Source organism: Mirounga angustirostris, unplaced genomic scaffold, assembly GCF_029215605.1.
Source record: "Mirounga angustirostris isolate CCGP_5_RB_7025 unplaced genomic scaffold, mMirAng1.0.hap1 SCAF_13, whole genome shotgun sequence".
Classification (NCBI taxonomy): domain Eukaryota; kingdom Metazoa; phylum Chordata; class Mammalia; order Carnivora; family Phocidae; genus Mirounga; species Mirounga angustirostris.
Genome location: NW_026991721.1, coordinates 107,902,950 through 107,924,772, shown reverse-complemented (window position 1 = coordinate 107,924,772; position 21,823 = coordinate 107,902,950). Strand labels below are relative to the sequence as shown.

The following is a 21,823-nucleotide window of genomic DNA, read 5'->3' as shown; positions in this document are numbered from 1 at the left end:
CTCCCTTAATATTTTCCTGAAACTCCCAGTTGAATGCATGCCCACACACAGACCTCCAAATCATCCCAGGCCTTCTTTGTTTCTTCTCTGGGACATGTATGTCCTGTGAAGCCTCCAGGACACCAAGCACGCAGTAGATCCTCATAAAACCATTTAAGAATAGACACTGAATGGGTTGAGGTGAAATCTTCTAAAGAGTTCTGACCACTGCTTTCCCAGGAGCCTATCTTGCCAGCACTGAGTCCTGAGCTAAATCAACATTCACATCTATTGGAGAGGTACAGCAGACCATCACGTGGGCACTGCCCCCAGAGGTGAGAGACCATGATGCTCATCTCCTCTCTACTACCCACTGGCCACACAGCTAGTACCAAAGTATTTACTTCCCCTGACAGGGAGGCTAATAATACCTTACTTGCCAAGATGCAAGAAGTCTGTCCACATGATTTTACAAGGTTTCTTCTAGCTCCTAACTATGACCCATCTTTGACTGCACCAAACCTTGCTCTCTTTCTTAGTCCCATACAAACAATACAGTTTGTGATAAACACAGAACTTCATCTGAAGCTGCTGTGGGAGAGATGTGTGATAAGACAGGCAGTAATCTGGGTATTTACCCCAAAGATACAAATGTAGGGATCCGAAGGGGTACGTGCACCCCGATGTTTATAGCAGCAATGTCCACAATAGCCAAACTATGGAAAGAGCCAAGATGTCCACTGACAGATGAATGGATAAAGGAGATGTGGTATATATATATATATATATATATATATATACACACACACACACACACACACACACACATATACACAATGGAATATTATGCAGCCATCAAAAGGAATGAGATCTTGCCATTTGCAATGATGTGGATGGAACTAGAGGGTATTGTGCTGAGCTAAATAAGTCAGTCAGAGAAAGACAAGTATCATATGATCTCACTGATATGAGGATTGAGAAACAACACAGAGGATCATGGGGGAAGGGAGGAAAAAAGGAAACAAGATGAAACCAGAGAGGGAGACAAACCATGAGAGACTCTTAATCTCAGGAAACAAACTGAGGGTTGCTGGAGTGGTGGGGGGTGGCATGGATGGGGTGGCTGGGTGATAGACATTGGGGAGGGCATGTGCTATGGTGAGCGCTGTGAATTGTGTAAGACTGATGAATCAAAGACCTGTACCTCTGAAACAAATAATACATTTTATGGTAAAAAAAAAAAAAAAAAAGATAATAGGAAGGGAAAAATGAAGGGGGGGAAATCGGAGGGAGAGATGAACCATGAAGAGACTACGGACTCCGAGAAACAAACTGAGGGTTCTAGAGGGGATGGGGCTGGGTGGATGGGTTAGCCTGGTGATGGGTATTAAAGAGGGCACGTTCTGCATGGAGCACTGGGTGTTAAACAAAAACAATGAATGGTGGAACACTACATCAAAAACTAATGATGTAATGTATGGTGATTAACATAACATAATAAAATAAAATAAAAAAAGAAGACTGGCAGTAATCCTCTGATTTTAGTGAATTAAATATATTGCATTTTTGTCCTTACTGAGAATAACTATCAGTGGTCTTATCTGTTTGTGAAGAACCTCCAAGGCTCTGTTTCTTACCTTTTGACTTCCTGTCATGGTAGGACCTGCCTCGATAATGGGGGGTTTCCAAATATAGATTCTCAAGATCTTCTTGCCACGATTCTGGATTAAAGTGCTTGAGCAGATCTTCCACGGTATCAAATTCTGCGACTGTTTTGTCCAGAGCATCCGCAGTGAGGGTGGGGTCCGTTACTGATGGAGAGTGATAGGATACCCCCTAAGAGTGACATACAGCTCAGTGTACTCAGAAAAAGTCCATTGCTATGAAATACAATAGTCATACAACTCTATGGAAGGAACATAAACAGGCTTCTGATGGTAAGACATTCTATGCATAAATATCATGCTCAAGTCCTCTGCCATAGTCCTGCCATATTCTTAAATAAGAGCGATTAATTGGTAAATGATAGTCATTCACATTTCTGCAAATCAAAACCAGGCAGATCATAAAACTTCCAGTTCATCTGAGATATAATCATTAAAGAAGATATTGACTAAATGGCAATATCAAAATTACATCATCCCCTGTCTTGGTTCGAGCTCCCAAGTCATCCGCATCTGCATCAGCAGTTAATGATTAGAATTTAAATTCTAAACTGCTTTCATAATCCATGCTCTCCTCCCACGTTTAGCCCCCACGTTTCTTCTTCATGGGTCACCTCGCATTGCAGGCATTGGGTGAGCAGGGTCTGAATCTCCTCTGGAGAGAATCTGATAAAATTTGGCATTTTCACCAGCTTATTTACTGGTTATCAACAAGAATAATTAGTCATGAAGCTTGCTCTCTCGACCAAGACTGGGAGATCCCAATGGGAAGCATATATATGTATTTTTAAAGTGCTGTTGCTTGCTCGTGATCCCAGCTGTCATTAAAATATTCTCAGAAATACTCTTTAAATGGGGAATGCAACATCACTGAAAATCTGGGAGGGATTATGTGGACTATGTCCCCACATAAGTTCCCAAGCACTTACTTCACTAACCCTTGGATAATCTAGAGGCAAATGAGCCATGATTCAAACATCTCTGTAAAAATTCATGACCCGTTAACAAGGAAATAGCACAGTCGCAAATGGTTTCAAAATGTCTTTCAAGAAACTGCCAAACAAACAAGATCCCTCAAGGGCAAATATCTCCTACCATTCCGGGAACGGGAACACGGGAATTAACAAGCACTCGTGTTCCTGAAACTTCATGCAGCATCCTAACAAGAACTACTATGTGCCACAGGGTTTCAGACAGCAAAGCCCACACTTCATGGTCTCACTTTCAGCTTAGGGTCTCTCTTTTTAACCAATCAAGGTCCAAAGGTCCGGAAGCCAGGGACTGGATGCCCACCTGCTTTCAGAGGAATGACGGTCCCTCTTTAGCAAACGAAGGCATTTTGCAAAAGCATTAACCCACACTCGTGTACCTTAAAGGCAGTTTTCAAATATGCCTGGTAGGGGAAAGGGAGTGGGGAAGAGGCTGGGAGATGTGAGCTAGACTGGTGAAGACAGCTGGCCAGCTCCCTATTCCAGGGGTGCACACGTGCGCATGCGTGTCTCATATAAACTGAACCCCGACCGAGGCACATCATTTCTGTCTTTCACATCCTTCTTGGCATCACGTGCTAGAGTCAGATATTATGACTCAGTCTCAAAATTTCAAACTCCCATTCAACTTTGTATTATCCGGATAATGTACAGTCCACCTGGCTCATCGTCACCAGATGATTTACAACTCCATCCCAAAGATGTGGGTCTGAGATCCAAAAATTCAAAAAGAGCTGCCCAAAGTTAGGTGCATGGCATCTCTATAAAAGCTCTGAAGTTAAAATGCTTCCCTGTGTTTGGAAACAACAGGAAGCCATTTTCATGCAAGTGCAGGCCTCTGTCAGTGGCTCTGGGGAATCCTTGGCAGAAAGTTTCCTGGGGTGGCTCCTCACAGGACCTAGAGCTTAGTGTCTACCTACACATCTCTCCAGGAGAAAGCTGCGAGGGGCTCTCCATGCCTGAGGGGGAGCCAGAAATCTAATCCCTCTGACATTTGTCTGCAGAGCAAATCCAAACAAACCACAGGTAAAATGTAAAACTGTCCTTAAGTGAGATAGTTAAGAAAATACTCATGGGTGATTAGAGGACCTAAAAAACTCACCAGAACATGTTTATTTCTGGGGTAATTATTTAAAAACTATTTTTGTGAGAAAGAACTAACTGGGTGTGCCCTTTTCCACACCACTGTAGATCCTATCTCATTCAGCTTTTGTTATATATTTATAAAAATCCACTCTAAAGCTAACTGATTGGATTTAAATTAACAATTTTTAAAAGAAAAATAATGCTCAGAAAACTAGAAACCACTTCCCACAAAAACAAAATATGGTTTATACAGAGTTAATGGTGGGTCCAAGGCTCCTTACTGCTATTCCAGAGGGTTCCTGAAAACCGGAACCCTGAGGAAAGAGACTGTTTCCCTGCTATTTCCAGAGGACGAAGCAGAACCTGGCTTTCGAGCTCCAACCAGAGAAGTGTCCAGGGGATATGGACCCAGTGCTGAGCTTCTGCTGATCCTCCAAACGGACGGTCAATCCTTTTCTTTAAGAGGACCTGCATTATCCTGCATTCGCTAAGCGTCCCTTAAGCTTGTAATTTCTGCACGTGGGGCATGAATGACTCAGCCCCTCTGAGCCATCACTAGAAGATGCTTGAGAAGCCAGAGGATTCGACAGAGTAGCACACCAGCGCCTGGCGGCAGAAGCCGTTACACCGTGAATCGTCGGCCTCAGGCTGCTAACCGGCCAAGCCTCCGCCTGGCCTCCCAGAGCGAAGGCTTCACCTGCCTCACAGTGATTGCCTGCACTTATCGAGGTTCAGAGCGTGCATTCGGGGCTGTCAAGAACAAATTAAACACTCTTAATATCACCATTAGAAACCCCACTGACCTCTTGAGTAGGCCATGTTGTTCTAGTCCAGCGGACACACCAGGTGAATTAAATAGTCACAGAACCCATAGCTAAGGAAACCCTGCCATCCGAAGGTATTGCTTTAAAAATACCCCAGAGAGCAAAGGATGGAGTATCACTTGAAAAAAAAAAAATCAACTCTGACTCAGCCACATGGGCTGACTTAGACCCATGGGCAAGCTTTCTCCACGCTCTTGACCTTCTAATGAACACCTACATTTATTATCTTGTATTTTATTGCTACATACGTGCTACTTATAGGATTGGTGAAAACAAGGTCTGTTCTTTCTGAACAAAGAGAAGTAGAATACTGAGAAATGACTAAATTTGGAGGAAAAAAATGGGGGGCATGAGCCATTTTACAGTTTCAGGGTGAGTTATGTTTTATTTCTAAGTCAAATAGAACACACGCCTGGTTTGTACTTAAGTTATCTTATTGTAAACACCAGGATTTTTCACATCTGAAACGATCCTTGAAAACACAAAGGTTAACAGCTTTCCCTGGAATATTCAAAACACTATTTCAAAATACCCCACTTGAGCTTGGGCCATGGACCAGTTGATACATTTGATATGTCTGGACAGTCGTCTAGTTGGAACATTCTACTTTGAAACTGATAAATACTGAAGTCATTATCTAGCCCGTGTTCCTACAATGGATACTGGCATTTCCTGAGAGCCTTTTTGAAGAGAGGGGGAAAAGGGCATGCGACACAGCCCGCTGAAACCATAAATGAAATGGAAGGACACATCATGATTGCAACGTGGCTTTTGGTGAAGCCCTAGGTCCTTCATGCAGCTGACGCTGTTCTGGGGTTGACCTTAGTTTCTCCATCAGCTTTTTTCACTGGCAACAGAAAAACACATTACTTACTGAGATAGAGCTTGTGACTGACTCCCAGTTGGTCTCTGAGTCTGCTGCGGGTTGGAAATCTTCCTAGAAGGCAAGAAACATCCACGTGAGTCAATCAAACCTCTGTGCAATTCATTACGTGCACAGTTTCAATATCTCAGCCCTCAGAATCTTCTTTCAACTAAATGACAACAGATATAAGGGCTACATTCTTGCCAGACAGTTCACCATTTGTCTTCAGCACCTCTCCTCAAGACCCCTTCTCATTCAAGACACGGACATTTATGGACATAAGGGATATATTCACATTTACTCTTAAGTACTGGTGAAATGGAAAATGTGCAGACAAGAGTTCAAATTTTAAGTTGGCCATCTGCCAGCGGCATGACCTCAGGCAATCTACCTAGCCTCTGCAATCCTTCTCTTCCTCATCTGTATGGGATGGTATGGGATGCTTAAATTAGAGGGTAGTTTTGAGAACTGAATGCACTAATTATATAATTATAACTAGCAGTTAATAAGGTCCTTAATAGAGAGTAATAATAGCCATTATCCGAATTGATGTTTATTTGGTTTGAACTAGGTTCTGTATCATGTTCAGTCCTGCCTCTTGAGCTGGTCTATGATATCAGTGATCTTTTCAAAGATAAATTCACCAGCAAAGGGCTATTCCTGACTCTGTCAGGAAACACCAGGAAGAATGGCAGGGGGAAGGAGATGGCCGTGGAGTGACAAAGTATTCCCCAAAGAACAAGATAAAAGGCAGACCCGAGAAAATTATCTCAGAGAGGCCTTGAAGGATTTGTGATAGCAATGGATCTCAGAGAAAGGAACTTCTCTTAAAAGGAAAATGTGTCTCCAATTTGTGTGACTTTCTTGTTAATTACTCTAGTACCAGTAACTTTAAAAAACATAATGGGAAGAAGAGCTGATTTTACCATTTTTACATGTCACAGATGGTTTCTTGACCCTGCTAACGTCAATCAACTTGGTTAAGGTCTTCTAGCCAGGCCAGATAGTAGGGTGTATTTTAAGATGATGCTGAGAAAAATTCAGATACTCAAATCTGGCAACCTATTTACCCAAGTATACTCACTGAATGAAGCTAAGTATCAGGTCTAAATTTCATTAACATTTTGAGGGGCTGCAAGTGCATTTGTTAATTGCTCATGATGAGACTGGATTATATATAAATGTCTGTGTTAAAAAAATTTAGTTGTTTACCAAGAAAGAACTAAGTCAAGTGTGAGGTTCAATGAAGGAACATCTATTAAAAACTGGCAAGGCATCATTATTCTTGTCTCTACCTCAGGAAAGATAAAAAAGAAAGAGAAAATTGGTCTCTGCACTCTGAAAGGTGAATTCCCACAGCAAAAGGATGGGTGCAAACAAATGAAGGTTGGTATTGATATGAGTCTGCATAAGCAGGTGAACAGGTGAAACTGGGCAAGAGAGCCAATGGCTTCTCCATATTGTGAAGGAACCACTGGTGGGAGGACATATGCCAGGTACGATAATAACCTGAGCAATCCTCACATCATAGAATTTTCATTTTCACTCATTCAATTCAATATTTGCTCATCACCGACTATGGGATACATTCTAAGCTTAGGGTAGAATCATGAGGAACTGAGAAACTATACCTCCCCTCAAGGAATTCAAAATGTAAACGTATTTATAACCAGGTAAAGAGCTCCTGCAATAAACTTATGTGTGTGCTGTAGAGACATTAAGGAAGGCAGTAGAAAATTTACCTGAGAGGAAGTGGGCTTGGAAAAATTTCACACAAGAACGTGACTCTCGAGCTGAGTCTTGTAGACTCAGGTAAGTAGATGAGTAAGTAGACGGCTACTTGCAAGAAAGGTCGGGTAGAAGACTCAAAGAAAGATAGATGTCTAGACGAATGTGAGGAACATATACTGGAAAAGAAGTTATTGGGGAAAATTAATGAGTCATGTTGGGTACAGCGTGTTTGAGGTGCCCACGCAATATCCAGCTAGTGACGTCCAGGACGCCATTGGCTATATGGGAGTGGTCCGCATGAGAGAGACCTGCACTTGGGATATAGACCCGAGAATCATCAGCACAATAATGGTAATGAAGCAAGTGATGGATTATGTTGATCGTGTGTGAAAATCAGAAAAGGGACAATCTTAAAATCTTGGAACTGGAAAGAATTTTAGTATCATCTCATGCAATCTCTTCATTTTAATGATTAGGAAACCAATTCTCAGAGAGATAAATAATGTGCTCCTTTATCATGTAGGCAAGTTCATGCAAAGCAGGACCACCAATGCACACTTCTAAGGAGGTGCTGTGTGGTGGTCTTTCATACCATTGTAGCTGGCTTGAATGAAACAGTGTCCAGAAGAAAGTTAGAAGTACAGCAGGAAAGACATAAAGCAGAGTACTGGTGGAAGGTTCTACAAGGATATCCTTTGAAGTACTCTTAGCAGTTTAGATTTTACATCTACACTTACTAAGTTCTGTGACTTCAATTTACTTTATTTTCTTGCATAGATATATGGTAAAAATGTTTCGTTAAGCATTTTTAAGTATAAAGGGCCTTCATGCCCATGAACCTAGACAAGCGTTGCACAAAGAACTTTTCATTTCTTCACTGTCCGGTTAGAAACTTTAATAGGCACCAAGGACAGAGGATTTCATTAAGTTCCAGATAAAAAGTAAATTCATCTTCTCTTAGCAGCATGAGTATTAGACTTTTTTAAAAAAAACAACCTTCCTTTAGGTTATTTCAAAATTTGCCATTATTTATAAATGACACATTTATAATGAGCTTTAAAAAAGGGAAAATTACTCCTTCTAAGAAGGAAGTACAGAATTTAGACCCGAAAGGACAAACTTGGCATCGGAAGGAACATAGCCATTTGCTTTCTAACGCTGTCGTTGGCATGAATTTCTCATCTCTGTCCACCATAATCTCACCAGTACGAGATACTGGTGGGCCTCCCAGCCGCTAGATTCTAAATGCTGCTACTGTATCTAGAGTCCACGCTTCACATGGCAGCCGAGATGCTCTTGTCTTTTCTGGCTTTACAAAAAACCACCGACATATAACATTGTACAGATTTAAGGTGTACAACATGATAATCTGATTCACGTGTAAATTGCTGAGTGGTTACCAAATAAGGTTGGTTAACATATCGATCACATAATTACAATTGTGTGTATGTGTGTGTGGTGAGAATATTTGAGAATTACTCTTTCTTAGCAACTTCCAAGTATATAATACAACACTGTTAATTATAGTCACTGTGCTGTGCATCAGATCCCCAGAACTTTGTGATCTTACAACTGGAAGTTTGTACCCTTTGACCAACAACTCCCCATTTTCCTATTTTCTTGTCCCTGGCAATTACCATACTACCGTGTTTCTGTGAGTTTGACTTTATCCCCCCTTCTTTCATAAAGTACACATACTATAGGTGAGATACAGGTTTTGTCTTTTTCTGTCTGACTTATTTTACTTAGTATAATGTCTAATGTCCTCAAGGTCCATCCGTGTTGTCACAAATGCAGGATTTCCTTCTTTCTCAAAGCTGAATATACATCTCTCACATTTTCTTTATCCGTTCTTCTGCCAATGAACACTTAGGTTGTTTCCATGTCTTGGCTATGGTGAATACACTGCAGTGAATGTGGGGGTGCAGATGTCTCCTCAATACAGTGACTTAGTTTCTTTCAGTTATATAACCAGAAGTGGGATTGCTGGATTGTATGATAGTTTTTTAATTTCTCAAGAAATTGCTGTTTTCTACAGTGGCTATACTCATCTACATTCCCATCAACAATACATTAATAATGTTCCCTCTTCCCAACTCCCTTGCCAACACTTGTTATCTCTTCTCTCTCTTTTTTTTTTTTAAAGATTTTATTTGTTTATTTGAAAGAGAATGAGAGAGAACACATGAGAGGGGGGAGGGTCAGAGGGAGAGGCAGACTCCCTGCCGAGCAGGGAGCCCGACGCGGGACTCGATCCCGGGACTCCAGGATCATGACCTGAGCCGAAGGCAGTCGCTTAATCAACTGAGCCACCCAGGCGCCCTTCTCTTTTTGATACTAGTCATTGTAATAGGTGTAAGGTGATTTCTCATTGTGCTTATGATTTGTGTTTCCCTGCTGATTAGTAATGTTGAGCATCTTTTCATGTACCTGTTGAGCATTTATATGTCTTCTCTGAAAAAAAAATAGGTCCTCTGCCAATTTTTAAATCAGATTATTTGGGGGTTTTTTTGCTATTGAATTGTATGGATTCCTTATATATTTTGGATGTTAATCTCTTTTCAGATATGTGGTTTGCAAATATTTTCTCCCATTCCCTAGGTTGCCTTTTCATTCTGCTGTTTCTTTTGCTGTGTAGAAGCTTTTATACTTTGACATAGTCCCACTGCTTATTTATTGCCTTTGCTTTTGATGCCATATCCAAAAAAATCATTATCAAAATGAATGTTTGGGGGATTTTCCCCTTTGTTTTCTTCTAGGAGTTTTACAGTTTCATGTCTTACATTGAAGTCGACTCCATATCAAGTAAGTGTTTGTGAGTGGTATTAAGATACGCGTCCAATTTCATTCTTTTATATGTGAATATCTAATTTTCCCAGCACTATTTATTGAACAGAGTATCTTTCCCCATCAAGTATTCTTGGCTCCTTTGTAAAATATTAGTTAACTGTATATGCATGGGTGTATTTTTGGGCTACTGTTTTCTACTGGTATCTTTTTAAGTGTAAATCAGATCACTTCGGTCTTCTGCTTAAATCCTTCTGATAGCTTTCCATTGCACTTAGAATCTGGTCTTATGTGATCTGACACATGCTTGTTTCCTCCCCAGCGTCTCTCTGATTTGATGTTCTATCTTTCTCAGAAACTGCACTCCCACCACTCTGGCCTTCTTACAGTCTTTCCAATAACACTCCAGGAGTCTCCCCTTCAAGTCTGGTGCTGCTCCCTATGCCCATGATGCACTTCCTCCAAACGTTCCAGTGATCGGCTCCTCATCATTTAGTTCTATGCTCAAACACTGCATCAGTAGGGAACCCCTCCTTGAACACTTCATTTAAAATACCCCTACTCTTGGCCACCCTCTCCACTTAATTTGCTTAATTTTATTTAAAGCATTTATGATTATCTGAAATGATTTTCTATTTGTTTTACTGTTCATGATCTCTTTCCCCAACTAGAATAAATGCTCTAGAATGGCAGGGAGCTTGTTTATTTCTTCTGTCTTCTATCCCAAATTCTTATCAGAGTTTTGGGGACACACTCCAATTCCACTGGTTCAGTGAGCATTATCAGGGATAATGTTCATCCACTTCCCCCGTACAGGCAAAGCAGTGGTTTAGAGCCAGGGCCCACTCTGATCAGTCGCTGCCCATGTCAAACTGTTCGCTACATGGTTTTAGAATCATCCTGGGTAGACAGCTTGCTTTTTCAAGCTCCAGGCTAATGAAAGACAAACTCCGCTATTATGGGTGCTCTTTGCAGAGCAGTGCCCTTAGCATGACTTAAATGCTAAAATAGAATGGTGAATAATCATTTAAAATGTATTGAAACAGTGAGCTTACAAAACCCCATTTCTCTTTTTTGTTATAACAAACTCCAACAAGTGCTTTAAATGCCATGTCCCATTCTTCCGAGGAGAGAGAACTATGTGTGAGCTCCAAGAAGTAAGTACTAATTCAGTGCTTCATTTCCTTACCTCCTGCTCCTACACTGCAGCCTGTTTCATCCTAAAAGAGAGAAGCTGCTGTTCTGGCTACTTTGTTCCCTTGGTCCCTGCAGGGACTGCACTTTGGTGCTATGGGTGACTTACTAAGGTCATATCTAGGGGTCCAAGCCATCCCTTGAGAGAAAAGCACGCTGCAGTGCAGAGAGCCAGAGGCACTGTCTAGCATCTCTGAACTAATTATGACTGGAGTCAGGACTAGAGTCCAAGAAGCTACTGTTCTCTCTAGGTTACGTGGTTTCCAACCCACCGAATAATGGCACACATCATCCTATAATTACAGGCATCTGCGTCGGCACTGCCTTAATCTAATAAGAATTCATTTACATCATTAAAAATAATTTATTCTCAGCTTATATCCTCACGTTATAATTCTTCATAATCATATACTGGCAGCGAAACTCATTATTTGGCATTTTGAAATGAAACCCACTCCCTTACACTCTATCTGGAGTAATTTTGAAAACATAGATGTGACTCTGAGATCTGTGCTTTTTTAAATAGCTTAGCTCTGGAAGTTTGATTTGTGTGAGAGAAAAGTCATTCACTAGGAAGTTGGGGAGGTATGGAAAAAGAACATCTTAAAGTATATGAAAACATACATAGATATTTGTATAATCGAAATGCGGGAGAAATAGTACCTTAAGCACTCATGCTAAAGTCAAGAAGCATAAAATTCGATACCTCTCACATCTACTAAATGTTGCATAAATCCAAAAAAATACCAAAAACAAAATTAAAAGCATAAAGATAAATGCACAAATATACTTGTAACAGATATAATAAACAGTTGACATCCTTAAAATAAAACAAACTCTTATACATGAAAAGGTTATAAGAGTATGTTTCATATCACCTAATTCTACTAGAAAAATGTACAGATATCTGATTGAAGCAAGACTGAAAATATATTCACAATATTGACATTGTTGATACTGAATGACACATGCTTTTATTTTCTTTCCTTTGTCTATTTTTATGTCCTCAATTTTTTATAATACATATCAAGTTTTAATAAGAAATTGATAAATTTCTTTCTTTTATCATGTTCAGCTAGCCAACATATAGTACATCATTAGTTTTTGATGCAGTGTTCAACGATTCATTAGTTGCATATAACACCCAATGCTCATCACATCACGTGCTCTCCTTAATGCCCATCACCTGGCTGCCCCCTGCCCCCTACCCCCTCCCCTCTGTAACCCTCAGTTTGTTTCCTAGAGTTAAGAGTCTCTCATGGTTCGTCTCCCCCTCTGATTTCTCCCCATTCAGGTTTTCCCTCCCTTCCCCTGTGGTCCTCTGCGCTATTCCTTATGTCCCACACATGAGTGAAACCCTATGATTTCTGAAACAAAAATGGAGGAGAGAAATGGACTGGAGCGCGTGAGCACCTACCCCTAAAGCCTTATGTTATATTGTTATAGATTGAATAGTGGCACCTACGTACTCCCTGCTGGAACATAAAAGCATTTTTGTAGAAGTAATTCTCACCGATTACTAGAGAGAATTGTTCAAAGACGGGACAATAAAGAATGGTTCTAGAATCATCACATTTGACTTGACCTAAAACCATGGCTAATTCAACACACACTTTTGATGTTTTAAAAACAACCACAAAAATATGCAGGTAGCCATCAGCTCAGTGTCCGATAGGCATGTGTCTGCCTCTGTCTGAGGACAATGAACTGAGAGCAAATCGAGCTGCAGATACAATGCACTACAGGTAATGAATATTCTCAATAATAATCTTCACCACTAAAGACAGACATGATTGGGGATTTCATTTTCAGACAGGATATGGCCAGATAACCCTTCCTTGCCATCAGTCACTTTGGGGCCATTCCAGAGGGAGGGAGGATATTACATGCTAACAAGTGAATAATCCACCCGTCCCCCTTCCCAGGCAAGCTTATACGTGTTCAGTCACCGAATGCCTGCAATGGATATCCAAATGGATCCCTCTCCTGAGCCTCAAGAGTAGAGCTGGGGACAACTGTCTTTTGAGCCTTTGGAGACAGCTGTTGCCAGGCCAACATTCCAAACATTTAGGATGATTAGTCGTACCACCTGTTTCTGGATCTCATGGAAGAGGGCTGTTCATTTTTATCCGAGGTGATTATGCAGTGTGTGAGGAGATGAGCCATAAACTGTTCATTGCTCAGAGGGATGTACTCTTCCATCTCTTCAAACAAAACATATGCACTTACTTAGAGATTTTGAAGAGCTTTCAACCAAAACAATGTTAACTTATTGGGGGATGACTTATTGGGGGAAAGTTTTGAAGAACATTTGTCAGAGTGTCTTCCTTAATTTTCAAAACTGTGCTTCTGTTTGATGTTTTCTATCCATTCCTCAGAAGCAGATAATAAAATAATAAAGTTCTCTCCTAATTCTAGCTGTGCTTCTTGATTAAGTGAAGGCTTAGAGGTGTTCATTTTGAAATGCTAAAGAAACAGAGGGATTTGTCGAGATTCATAGAACAATAACAAACAAACACACTGTCATCATTTATCCCCTAAGTGAGTCTTCATTTGTTCATGACCTACTGAGGAAAATACAAATAATGCTGACGTGCAGGCTTGTGCCCTGAGATCACTCTATGGGGGAGATCCTTTAGAACAAAGACTTCTTTTTTTTTTTTTTTAAAGATTTTATTTATTTATTTGACAGAGAGAGACACAGCGAGAGAGGGAACACAAGCAGGGGGAATGGGAGAGGGAGAAGCAGGCTTCCCGCGGAGCAGGGAGCCCGATGCGGGGCTCGATCCCAGGACCCTGGGATCATGACCTGAGCCGAAGGCAGATGCTTAACGACTGAGCCACCCAGGCGCCCTTAGAACAAAGACTTCTGATGCTCTAGTACATGAACTTCTGATATGTAGTCCAACCAATGTACATGCAAATAATGATACATCAGTGACTCAACGTCTATGGGAATTTATGAATAAAGCAAAAATTGAAAACCCTTCGGTTCCATCAAATGCTGTGATCCAACCAAGGCTTTACAAGTATATTTCATTACATGCTCATCATCAAATCAGTTCTTTAACAAGGAATATGGGAAAGGCCTTGGCTGGAGGCCAGCTTTTATTGGCAACGACGTTTGGTACAAGGATATCAAGAGTTCCAGAATCAATAATTAATAAGAATCAAAGAGTATCTTTCAAAGGTAGAGAATTTGCCTGTGAAATTAGTAACATATATTCTCAGAGCTCTAAGAAGCTGGACATCAATCAACTATGATTGGAAATAAAATATTAGTAAAATAAATATACCTTTAATAGCAAATACCCCCAGATAAGACCTACTTGCAGATTTCCACTGAAATCTGAGTTAGTTTCACAACTTTTTAAACCATTATTGACACTAAAGTACAGTGTTTTAATTTAGATCTTCTAGGATTCATCCACTAATCACCCATGAAATCTTGATGCTAATGTCAAAGTATTTTTTAAAAGTTCATTTTTTCTCTTAAAAGACAAGGAACTTCGGGCGCCTGGGTGGCTCAGTTGGTTAAGCGACTGCCTTCGGCTCAGGTCATGATCCTGGAGTCCCGGGATCGAGTCCCGCGTCGGGCTCCCTGCTCGGCAGGGAGTCTGCTTCTCCCTCTGACCCTCCTCCCTCTCATGCTCTCTGTCTCTCATTCTCTCTGTCTCAAATAAATAAATAAAATCTTAAAAAAAAAAAAAAAGACAAGGAACTTCTTATACTTGATAGTTTCTGATTTCTTTAGACCAAACTTAGTCTGGGAAGTTGTTACAACAGATGAGCAAAGAGGAGAGCAAACACCAGTCCAACGCGTAAGGAAGAAGGTTCCTCCAGCAGGCAGAGAAGAGGTCATTGACCCAGAGAGGGTGTCAAGAGGGCCAGAGCACAGAGCTGCGGAAGGGTCAAGGTGTGTCTGCAGACAGAGAGAGCAAGTCTAGGGAGACAGAAAAAAGATGAACCACCTGCCATTACTGTGGCCCATGGCCTGAGGAAACCACAAGGGTCCCGGAGAGGAGAGACGGAGGGGCAGGAAGGCTGATTCAGTTAACTCCGCGTTAGCCAAACGAGGACATCTTAGCGAGGGGCTGCACAGAAAATTACAAACTGCGAAATACAACTCTGCTCGTAGCTTTCACTGCGCTTCATACAGACCAAGTGATAAATGAACATTTAATTTTCATCTAGAAAGGTACTGCCGGAGGTCTTTCTTCACTGTGTTGCTGGAGAGCTAGGTGCAGGTTGAAATTTTGTTAATAGCTCTTATAAACGTGACGTGGTTCAGTGTTGAGAAAACTCTATGATTAATCACTTTTTTTTTTTTTAAGATTTTATTTATTTATTTGAGAGAGAGAGACAGAGAGCATGAGAGGGAGGAAGGCCAAAGGGAGAAGCAGACTCCCTGCTGAGCAGGGAGCCCGACACGGGACTCGATCCCGGGACTCCAGGATCATGACCCGAGCCGAAGGCAGTCGCTTAACCAACTGAGCCACCCAGGCGCCCTGATTAATCACTTTGTAACAACAGCTGCCTTTCACAGAGCGCAGATGACACACCAGGCACTACATGAAACCCTTCCGGTACATCACCCCACTCCTCATTTCTGCAGCTTTGACGATGCTTGAGGAACCTGCCCATGGGAGCGAGCTGGTCGTCAAGAGGCTCTGCAGATACCTGAACTTGAGGCTGACTCTCCACACTCTTTCCTCTCTGCTACAGGGCTCATCCTTTCATTTACAAAGAGTCCTTGTATAAGACAAAAAAACAAAACAAAAACACCCTTGATTTGTGCTAAGTACAGGTTTTCAGACATTTCTTAAATGCATTTCAAGAAAGAACATTTGGTTTGCTTCACCAGTAGCCTGAACATTATTAAAGATGGTACTTTTGGTATTGCTAAGCTAATCTTAAAGATATTTGCACTCCCAGGACAAAATGGATGGCTGAGGAGTTTATTTTGCTACCTTAGAAAAATTACAAGTTTGAAATGAAAAGAAGAAGTGTTGACCTGAATTATTCACATTTTCATTTCCTTGCACTTAGCATACTTCCTGGTACACAGTGAGGACTCGCTTTGCTTTCTGTTTGGTTTCTACTGCTGAGGGAGGAAATACACTCAAAATTCAACAAATCATTTCATTTTGATGGGATGACTGTGTTGAAAGGCACACTCCTAAAAACTTCAGAGTCTCTGTATCCGGATGGCGTTATATAAATGGATTACCTCCATCCTGGCCAAAAGCTAGTTATATTTATTAAAACAAATATTAGAAAACCTGAAAATTATGAACACTATGAAGATGAAGGCCAAGTCACCAAAATCCCTTCGCTAAAATCATTTCCTTTATGAACTCAAATGATCCCACTGCTAATTAAAACTTCTAAGGCCTAACTTTAAGGAGAAAATACCATTTGAAGTCCAAGAGACAAAGCCAGAGTCAACACAACTTGTCATTCTGCCAGGGAAAAGGGCTCATGAAACGTCATCCGGCAAGTGATAGGTTCATAAAGTGAAGAGGAACACCTTGGGGGAGAATCAGGGACAAGTCAGTCAAAAGCATTCAGAAAGCTGTTCATTCCTTTAAAAACCATGACTATTGCCTAGGGACGTGGCTTTGTGTTTTGGTGATGCATTTTCCCTGGACACCTTCATCCTCAGCCCTACACTGGACCAGAGCCGCCGCCCATTGTAATTACCATTTGGCACTCCAAGCTACCCGGAATGTAAGCTATTTAATAGCCACGTGAATATTGTAGAGCTCTGGAAATGAACTAACCGTTAATTCAAAACACAACCTTTTTCTTGGCCTGACGGTAAAGGGATTTCTGGGCACAATTCTGTGGTTAAACCAGCAGGTTGGTGAATGTCAAGTCTGAAACAAAAGTGTACCCAGGCCCCCGCAAATCACTCTTGACAAAAGGTGAGATTAGCACATTCTTGACCTTGCAGTTCCTCTTTTCACTCCTCAGGCAACTAGCAGCTCATCAAAGCAGGTCTCGGGTTTCAGGTCCCAAAAGCAGGCTTGCTGTCTGGGCCCATTAGCTGAGCGTGCTGGTGCTGAATCCCACATATACAGGTCGTGGGATTCATTCTGATCAGGGCTGGGAAAGCTTTGCACAAAGAAAAAACTCAATCTGGTGGCCAGGCTCCATGGTTAAACCGGGGAAAGAGACCTCCAGGGAACCGAAGCTCTACTTAGTCCACTTAACTTCATCATGACCCTGGAGTCAACAGCCCACAGCCTTCTCCTCGTGGGGGTTTAAACGAGAGATCCTGCAATTTGAGTCCTAGCCATTCATGTTTATGGGCCTTTACGATTCCTTCGTACTTGTGGTTATGATCAGCTACCAGCAGCATTTTTACTTTTGCCTGCGATTACATTAGCAGTACTCGTCAGTGATGCTCGTGAGTGAGAGCACGAGGCTTTGCACAGCAAAATCTTAATCCTAGATTGGCTCTCCTCGGCTTCTTGCTATACTTTTTTTTTGTACTATCACATGCTGTGTACTTAGAGAATGCAAATTCACTGCTGTGTTCCTCTAAGCCAAATATAATTATAAAGGTAATTTTTCCTGCCCCCAAAATTAAGAGATCCGTAACGCACTCCAAAGTCAAAGGGAAAACACTCGAGGGGTTGGGTGAACGCTTGCTGCCACTCTACCGGACTGGGAAGAGTCAGAGTGACGGCATTGCTGCTCAGGCCCGAAGACTGGCGGAGGTAGTCCCTGCACCTGGATGTTTTTTAGCACACCTGATATCTCACACACTTATACCCACTTCTTTACATCTCAGCAGCACAGTGTGGAGATGGAAGAATGCTAAGATCGCCAAGTCCAAAGCTCTCTTCACTATCTAAGATTGTTGAAGACCACAAGGTGTAACTCACTGTGCTAAGCCCTGGGCAAGGCACAGATGGGTAAGACGTCCAACCGCCTGGAGGAACCCATCGTCTAGATTAATTCTAATTCCCTACTCTTGTCGCTCCCTTTCACGTCAGCAACTTACATGAACGCTATTTACTTTTTCTTAGTGGCTTACGGTTAGGTGAAGTCGTCTGGCGGACTTCTAACTTTTACACTGCTCAGCCGCGGTACCTGCGACAGCATCTGTTAACTAACGTGCATCGAGTAAGTACTAGTTAAAGGAAAGCACAAACAGCTGCTGGATTGTGTGAGGAGCAAATGACAGGACTCCTACAAAGCCCTAGCGTACTGGCGGGCATGGGGTTGAGTGTTAATAGAGATCTGTGGAATAAATAAACGAATAATACAGGACCTATAGGAATGAACGCTCTATCAGGGCCATAAGCCAAGTCCTGTAGGTCTACACAGGAAGGAATGCTTGAAGTCCATCTGGAGGACTGGAGAAAGGTCTCAGAAAAAGTGGCCCTGGAGGTGACCCTAAATGATAATCAGGGCTTTTGACAATCAGGGGAGCAGACAGGTAGAGGGGAAAGTGGCAGAGTGGCATGATCTTGGACCTACTAAGAGTATGTGCCCAAAGCACCAGGCAGAAAAGGAGGCTGAAAAGGAGGGAACGGGACAGATCAGAGGGTCGTGGATGCCACACCGAGCATTTGGGGGGGGGGGGGGGCGTGCGGTATTTAATCATTCATTTACCAGGCATTTAAAGACGTCCACTATTTCTGACTAATGGTTCAAAGTGCTGGAGATACAGAAAAGAACATCAAGGTCACTGCTCTCAGGGAGCTTTCTTTCCAACTGCGCTTTGTCTGTATACAAGGAAACCAAGCTCCCTAAAGGTCAAGCATCAGCATCACCGGCCGATCCGGTGCCTGGAGCCTCGGTCTCTGGACAGTGCGCTACATTCCGCTACCCCATAGGGAGCCCATCGCTCTCGCCCTGCTCACATGCCTCCCTCTCTGTGTGTATGAAAACAACAAAAGAGAAAAAAGTGTTTTATCCTCGTGAATTCTGTGATCTTAAGCACCATAGCAGAGTTCCTAGAAAACACACAGTAAACAACGTTTCACTATTCTGAGAGATGAGAGCAGTTGAAAAAATTGAAACCAAGAAATCCAGTGCTGTTGGTTTGGAAACCCTTTCTGGAATATCCATAATCTTTTAAGGCGACCTTAGAATTAGGGGCCCTTCCTTATTTTGGAATCAAATCCCTAAAATGATAATGGCATTCTCAAATATAATTTAGTTCTATCTCATTTCTCAGCAGGGTACAAAATTACCTTTCTTCTTCAAAGAAGTTAGAATGTTTGCCTGATGAGAAGATTCGACAGATGGGGATCCCTTCGGGACTTTATGATGACCCCCGAGGGCAGTCAGCAGGGGCTGATCTGGTGGGATTACTGAGAGCTCTCTCTCCACCCAGCAGGGATCCTAAAGATGCCAGGATACAAATGGGCCTCAGTGGCTCTCATCAGAGGATCTCTAAGAACAAACAAAATAAAAGCAGACCCCGTGCCTTTAAAGGAAGAGCTGGGAGTCCTGAGCCTCTTTTGCTATTCACCTTGCTGAATAAGGACTGCAGCATTTCTGGTTGGTTAGAAGAGATTTCATACTCAGTGTGCTAAAGCATTTTTAAAACATGGCTTTGGAGACAGCATTCAGAATCGAATTCCACACGGAACATTGGCTGTGTGACCTTGGGAAAGGTAAACTCTCTATGCTTGGGAGTCCTGATCTGTAAAACGGGAAAAAAATTACCCTTTTTATCCCCCACAGGGTAGTTGAGGATTAAATTAGATTAACTCATGTGAAACTAACTAGCCCACACGGACATTCACTGCATTCTTCCCAAAACTAGTATGGTCTTTCCAATATGTTATCTTTCTGCTGGAAAGACGGCCACGTTAATTTAACACTTCTGCAAAGATCTTACAAGTTCTGGAGCTGGGCTGTCTGGATCCTGTCCCAACTCCACCACTGACCCGCACGAGTCCTTGCACCTAGTACTTAGCTTCTCTGTGCCTCAGTATTCTTACCTGAACATGGAGGTACCAGTAATTCCTATCTCAAAGGGATGGTCTGGATATTTCATAGATCATTATATGGAAAGCTGTTATAGAAAGGCTTAGACTTCACACATTTGCACATTTCTTGGAAAAAACGCTGATCGGCCCATCCAGACTACAATGGCCTGGCTTTTCTTCACCTAAAATGGGCATTGAGATTTTGAAATTTTCAAGAAGCTTTAACATTCCTCATCTCATTTCAATCTCTCTCCGCCACCACGTGAGCCGGGTATGGGCACAGATACGTTAGAAAAAATAACAGTTTGCATCTTCTCAGAGATTTCCTGACTGGTCTTTCTGCAACCATCGGGCAAAGGGATGTGTCTTCTTGGACTTTTTCTTAGGGGATGGAATGCACTCCTCCAGCCCCTTAACTAACTCCAATAGTCTCCCTACAAAAGGAGTTCTACCCCACCCTCCAGGAAATTACTGAGTGCTTACTACTTACTAGACACTGTTCTAGACATTGTTAAAACAGAGTCAACAAACCAAACATGGTCAATCTGGTCATGTGAGAACCAGGGGACAGAGGAACAGATGTATGCGGAAGTATTTTGCCCACTCTAAAACATTACACACATTCAAAGGACTGTTATTCATGCATTCTTCACATCAGCAAACAAAACATTTCAAAAGGGCAAGAACTTGGGCGCCTGGGTGGCTCAGTTGGTTAAGCGATTGCCTTAGGCTCAGGTCATGATCCTGGGGTCCCTGGATTGAGTCCCGCATCGGGCTCCCTGCTCGGGAGGGAGCCTGCTTCTGCCTCTGACCCTCCCCACTCTCATGTGCTCTCTCTCTCTCATTCTCTCTGTCTCAAATAAATAAATAAAAAAAAATCTTAAAAAAAAAAAAGGTCAAGAGCTTGCTTTAAAACAGTTGAAGGAATTTAAAGACTGCATGTATATGCAAACCGCTAATTCATGTAGTCTCCTGTCTTTTGGTAAAACATCTCTACGTCCATGGGGCACCTGGCGGCTCAGTAGGTGAAGCGTCTGCCTTCGGCTCAGGTCATGATCCCGGGGGGTCCTGGGATCGAGCCCCTGCTCAGTGGAGAACCTGCTTTTCCCCCCTGCTTGTGTGCTCTCTCTGTCAAATAAATAAGTAAAATCTTAAAAAAAATCTCTATGTCCAAACTATTGCCATTTCTAACTTACAAAATAATAACTTGTAATTGTGGTGCCCATGGAGACTTTACAAATCACCGACCAATGCCTTCAACTTCTAGGCACTGGGCTGCTCGTCTACCTTCTCAGGGATGCTCCCATTACCTTCCTTATGGGAGGGGTGTACTTCCTGCTCCCTTGAAGGCAGCCTTGGCCATGTGGCTTCCTTTAACCAACTGAAGATGAGGAGAAACTTTAAAACACATTGTGTGGTTCGGCCATCACTCTTTTCCCTCTGCTGTGCGTCCCCGAAGGCACTGAGCCTTCGGCCCCGACTCCCAAACGGAGAAGCTACGCGGAGCACTGCGGCTGGGGATTAGGAACGTACGTGTAACATGACTGGGAAGCCAACCTTGGCTTTTGTAAGCCACTGAAATTTCAGGCTTGTTGTTTGTTACTGCAGGATAACTTAGCAAACCATGACTATCTCAGGAGTAAGTGCCCAAGCGACTTTTCTAATGGGGACACGTCTAATTCACCAGAAAGCCAGAACGAGACTCTGCATCTCCTCAGGCCTCATCAAAGCTGTTTTCCACTCTAGCACA

At 42.2% G+C, this 21,823-nt stretch overlaps 1 protein-coding gene across 4 annotated transcripts in view; it reads right to left on the bottom strand.

Moving 5' to 3' along the window:
- Positions 1–21,823, bottom strand: part of PDGFD (platelet derived growth factor D) — a 222,356-nt gene that overhangs the window by 25,851 nt on the left and 174,682 nt on the right. For all 4 annotated transcript variants that reach the window (XM_045895156.2, XM_045895155.3, XM_064577524.1 and 1 more), the window contains exons 4-5: positions 5,417–5,479; positions 1,617–1,815 (exon numbers count right to left, since the gene is read on the bottom strand). In XM_045895156.2, coding sequence (XP_045751112.1) covers positions 1,617–1,815; positions 5,417–5,479 — 262 coding nt within the window. The remainder of the gene's footprint in view (positions 1–1,616; positions 1,816–5,416; positions 5,480–21,823) is intronic.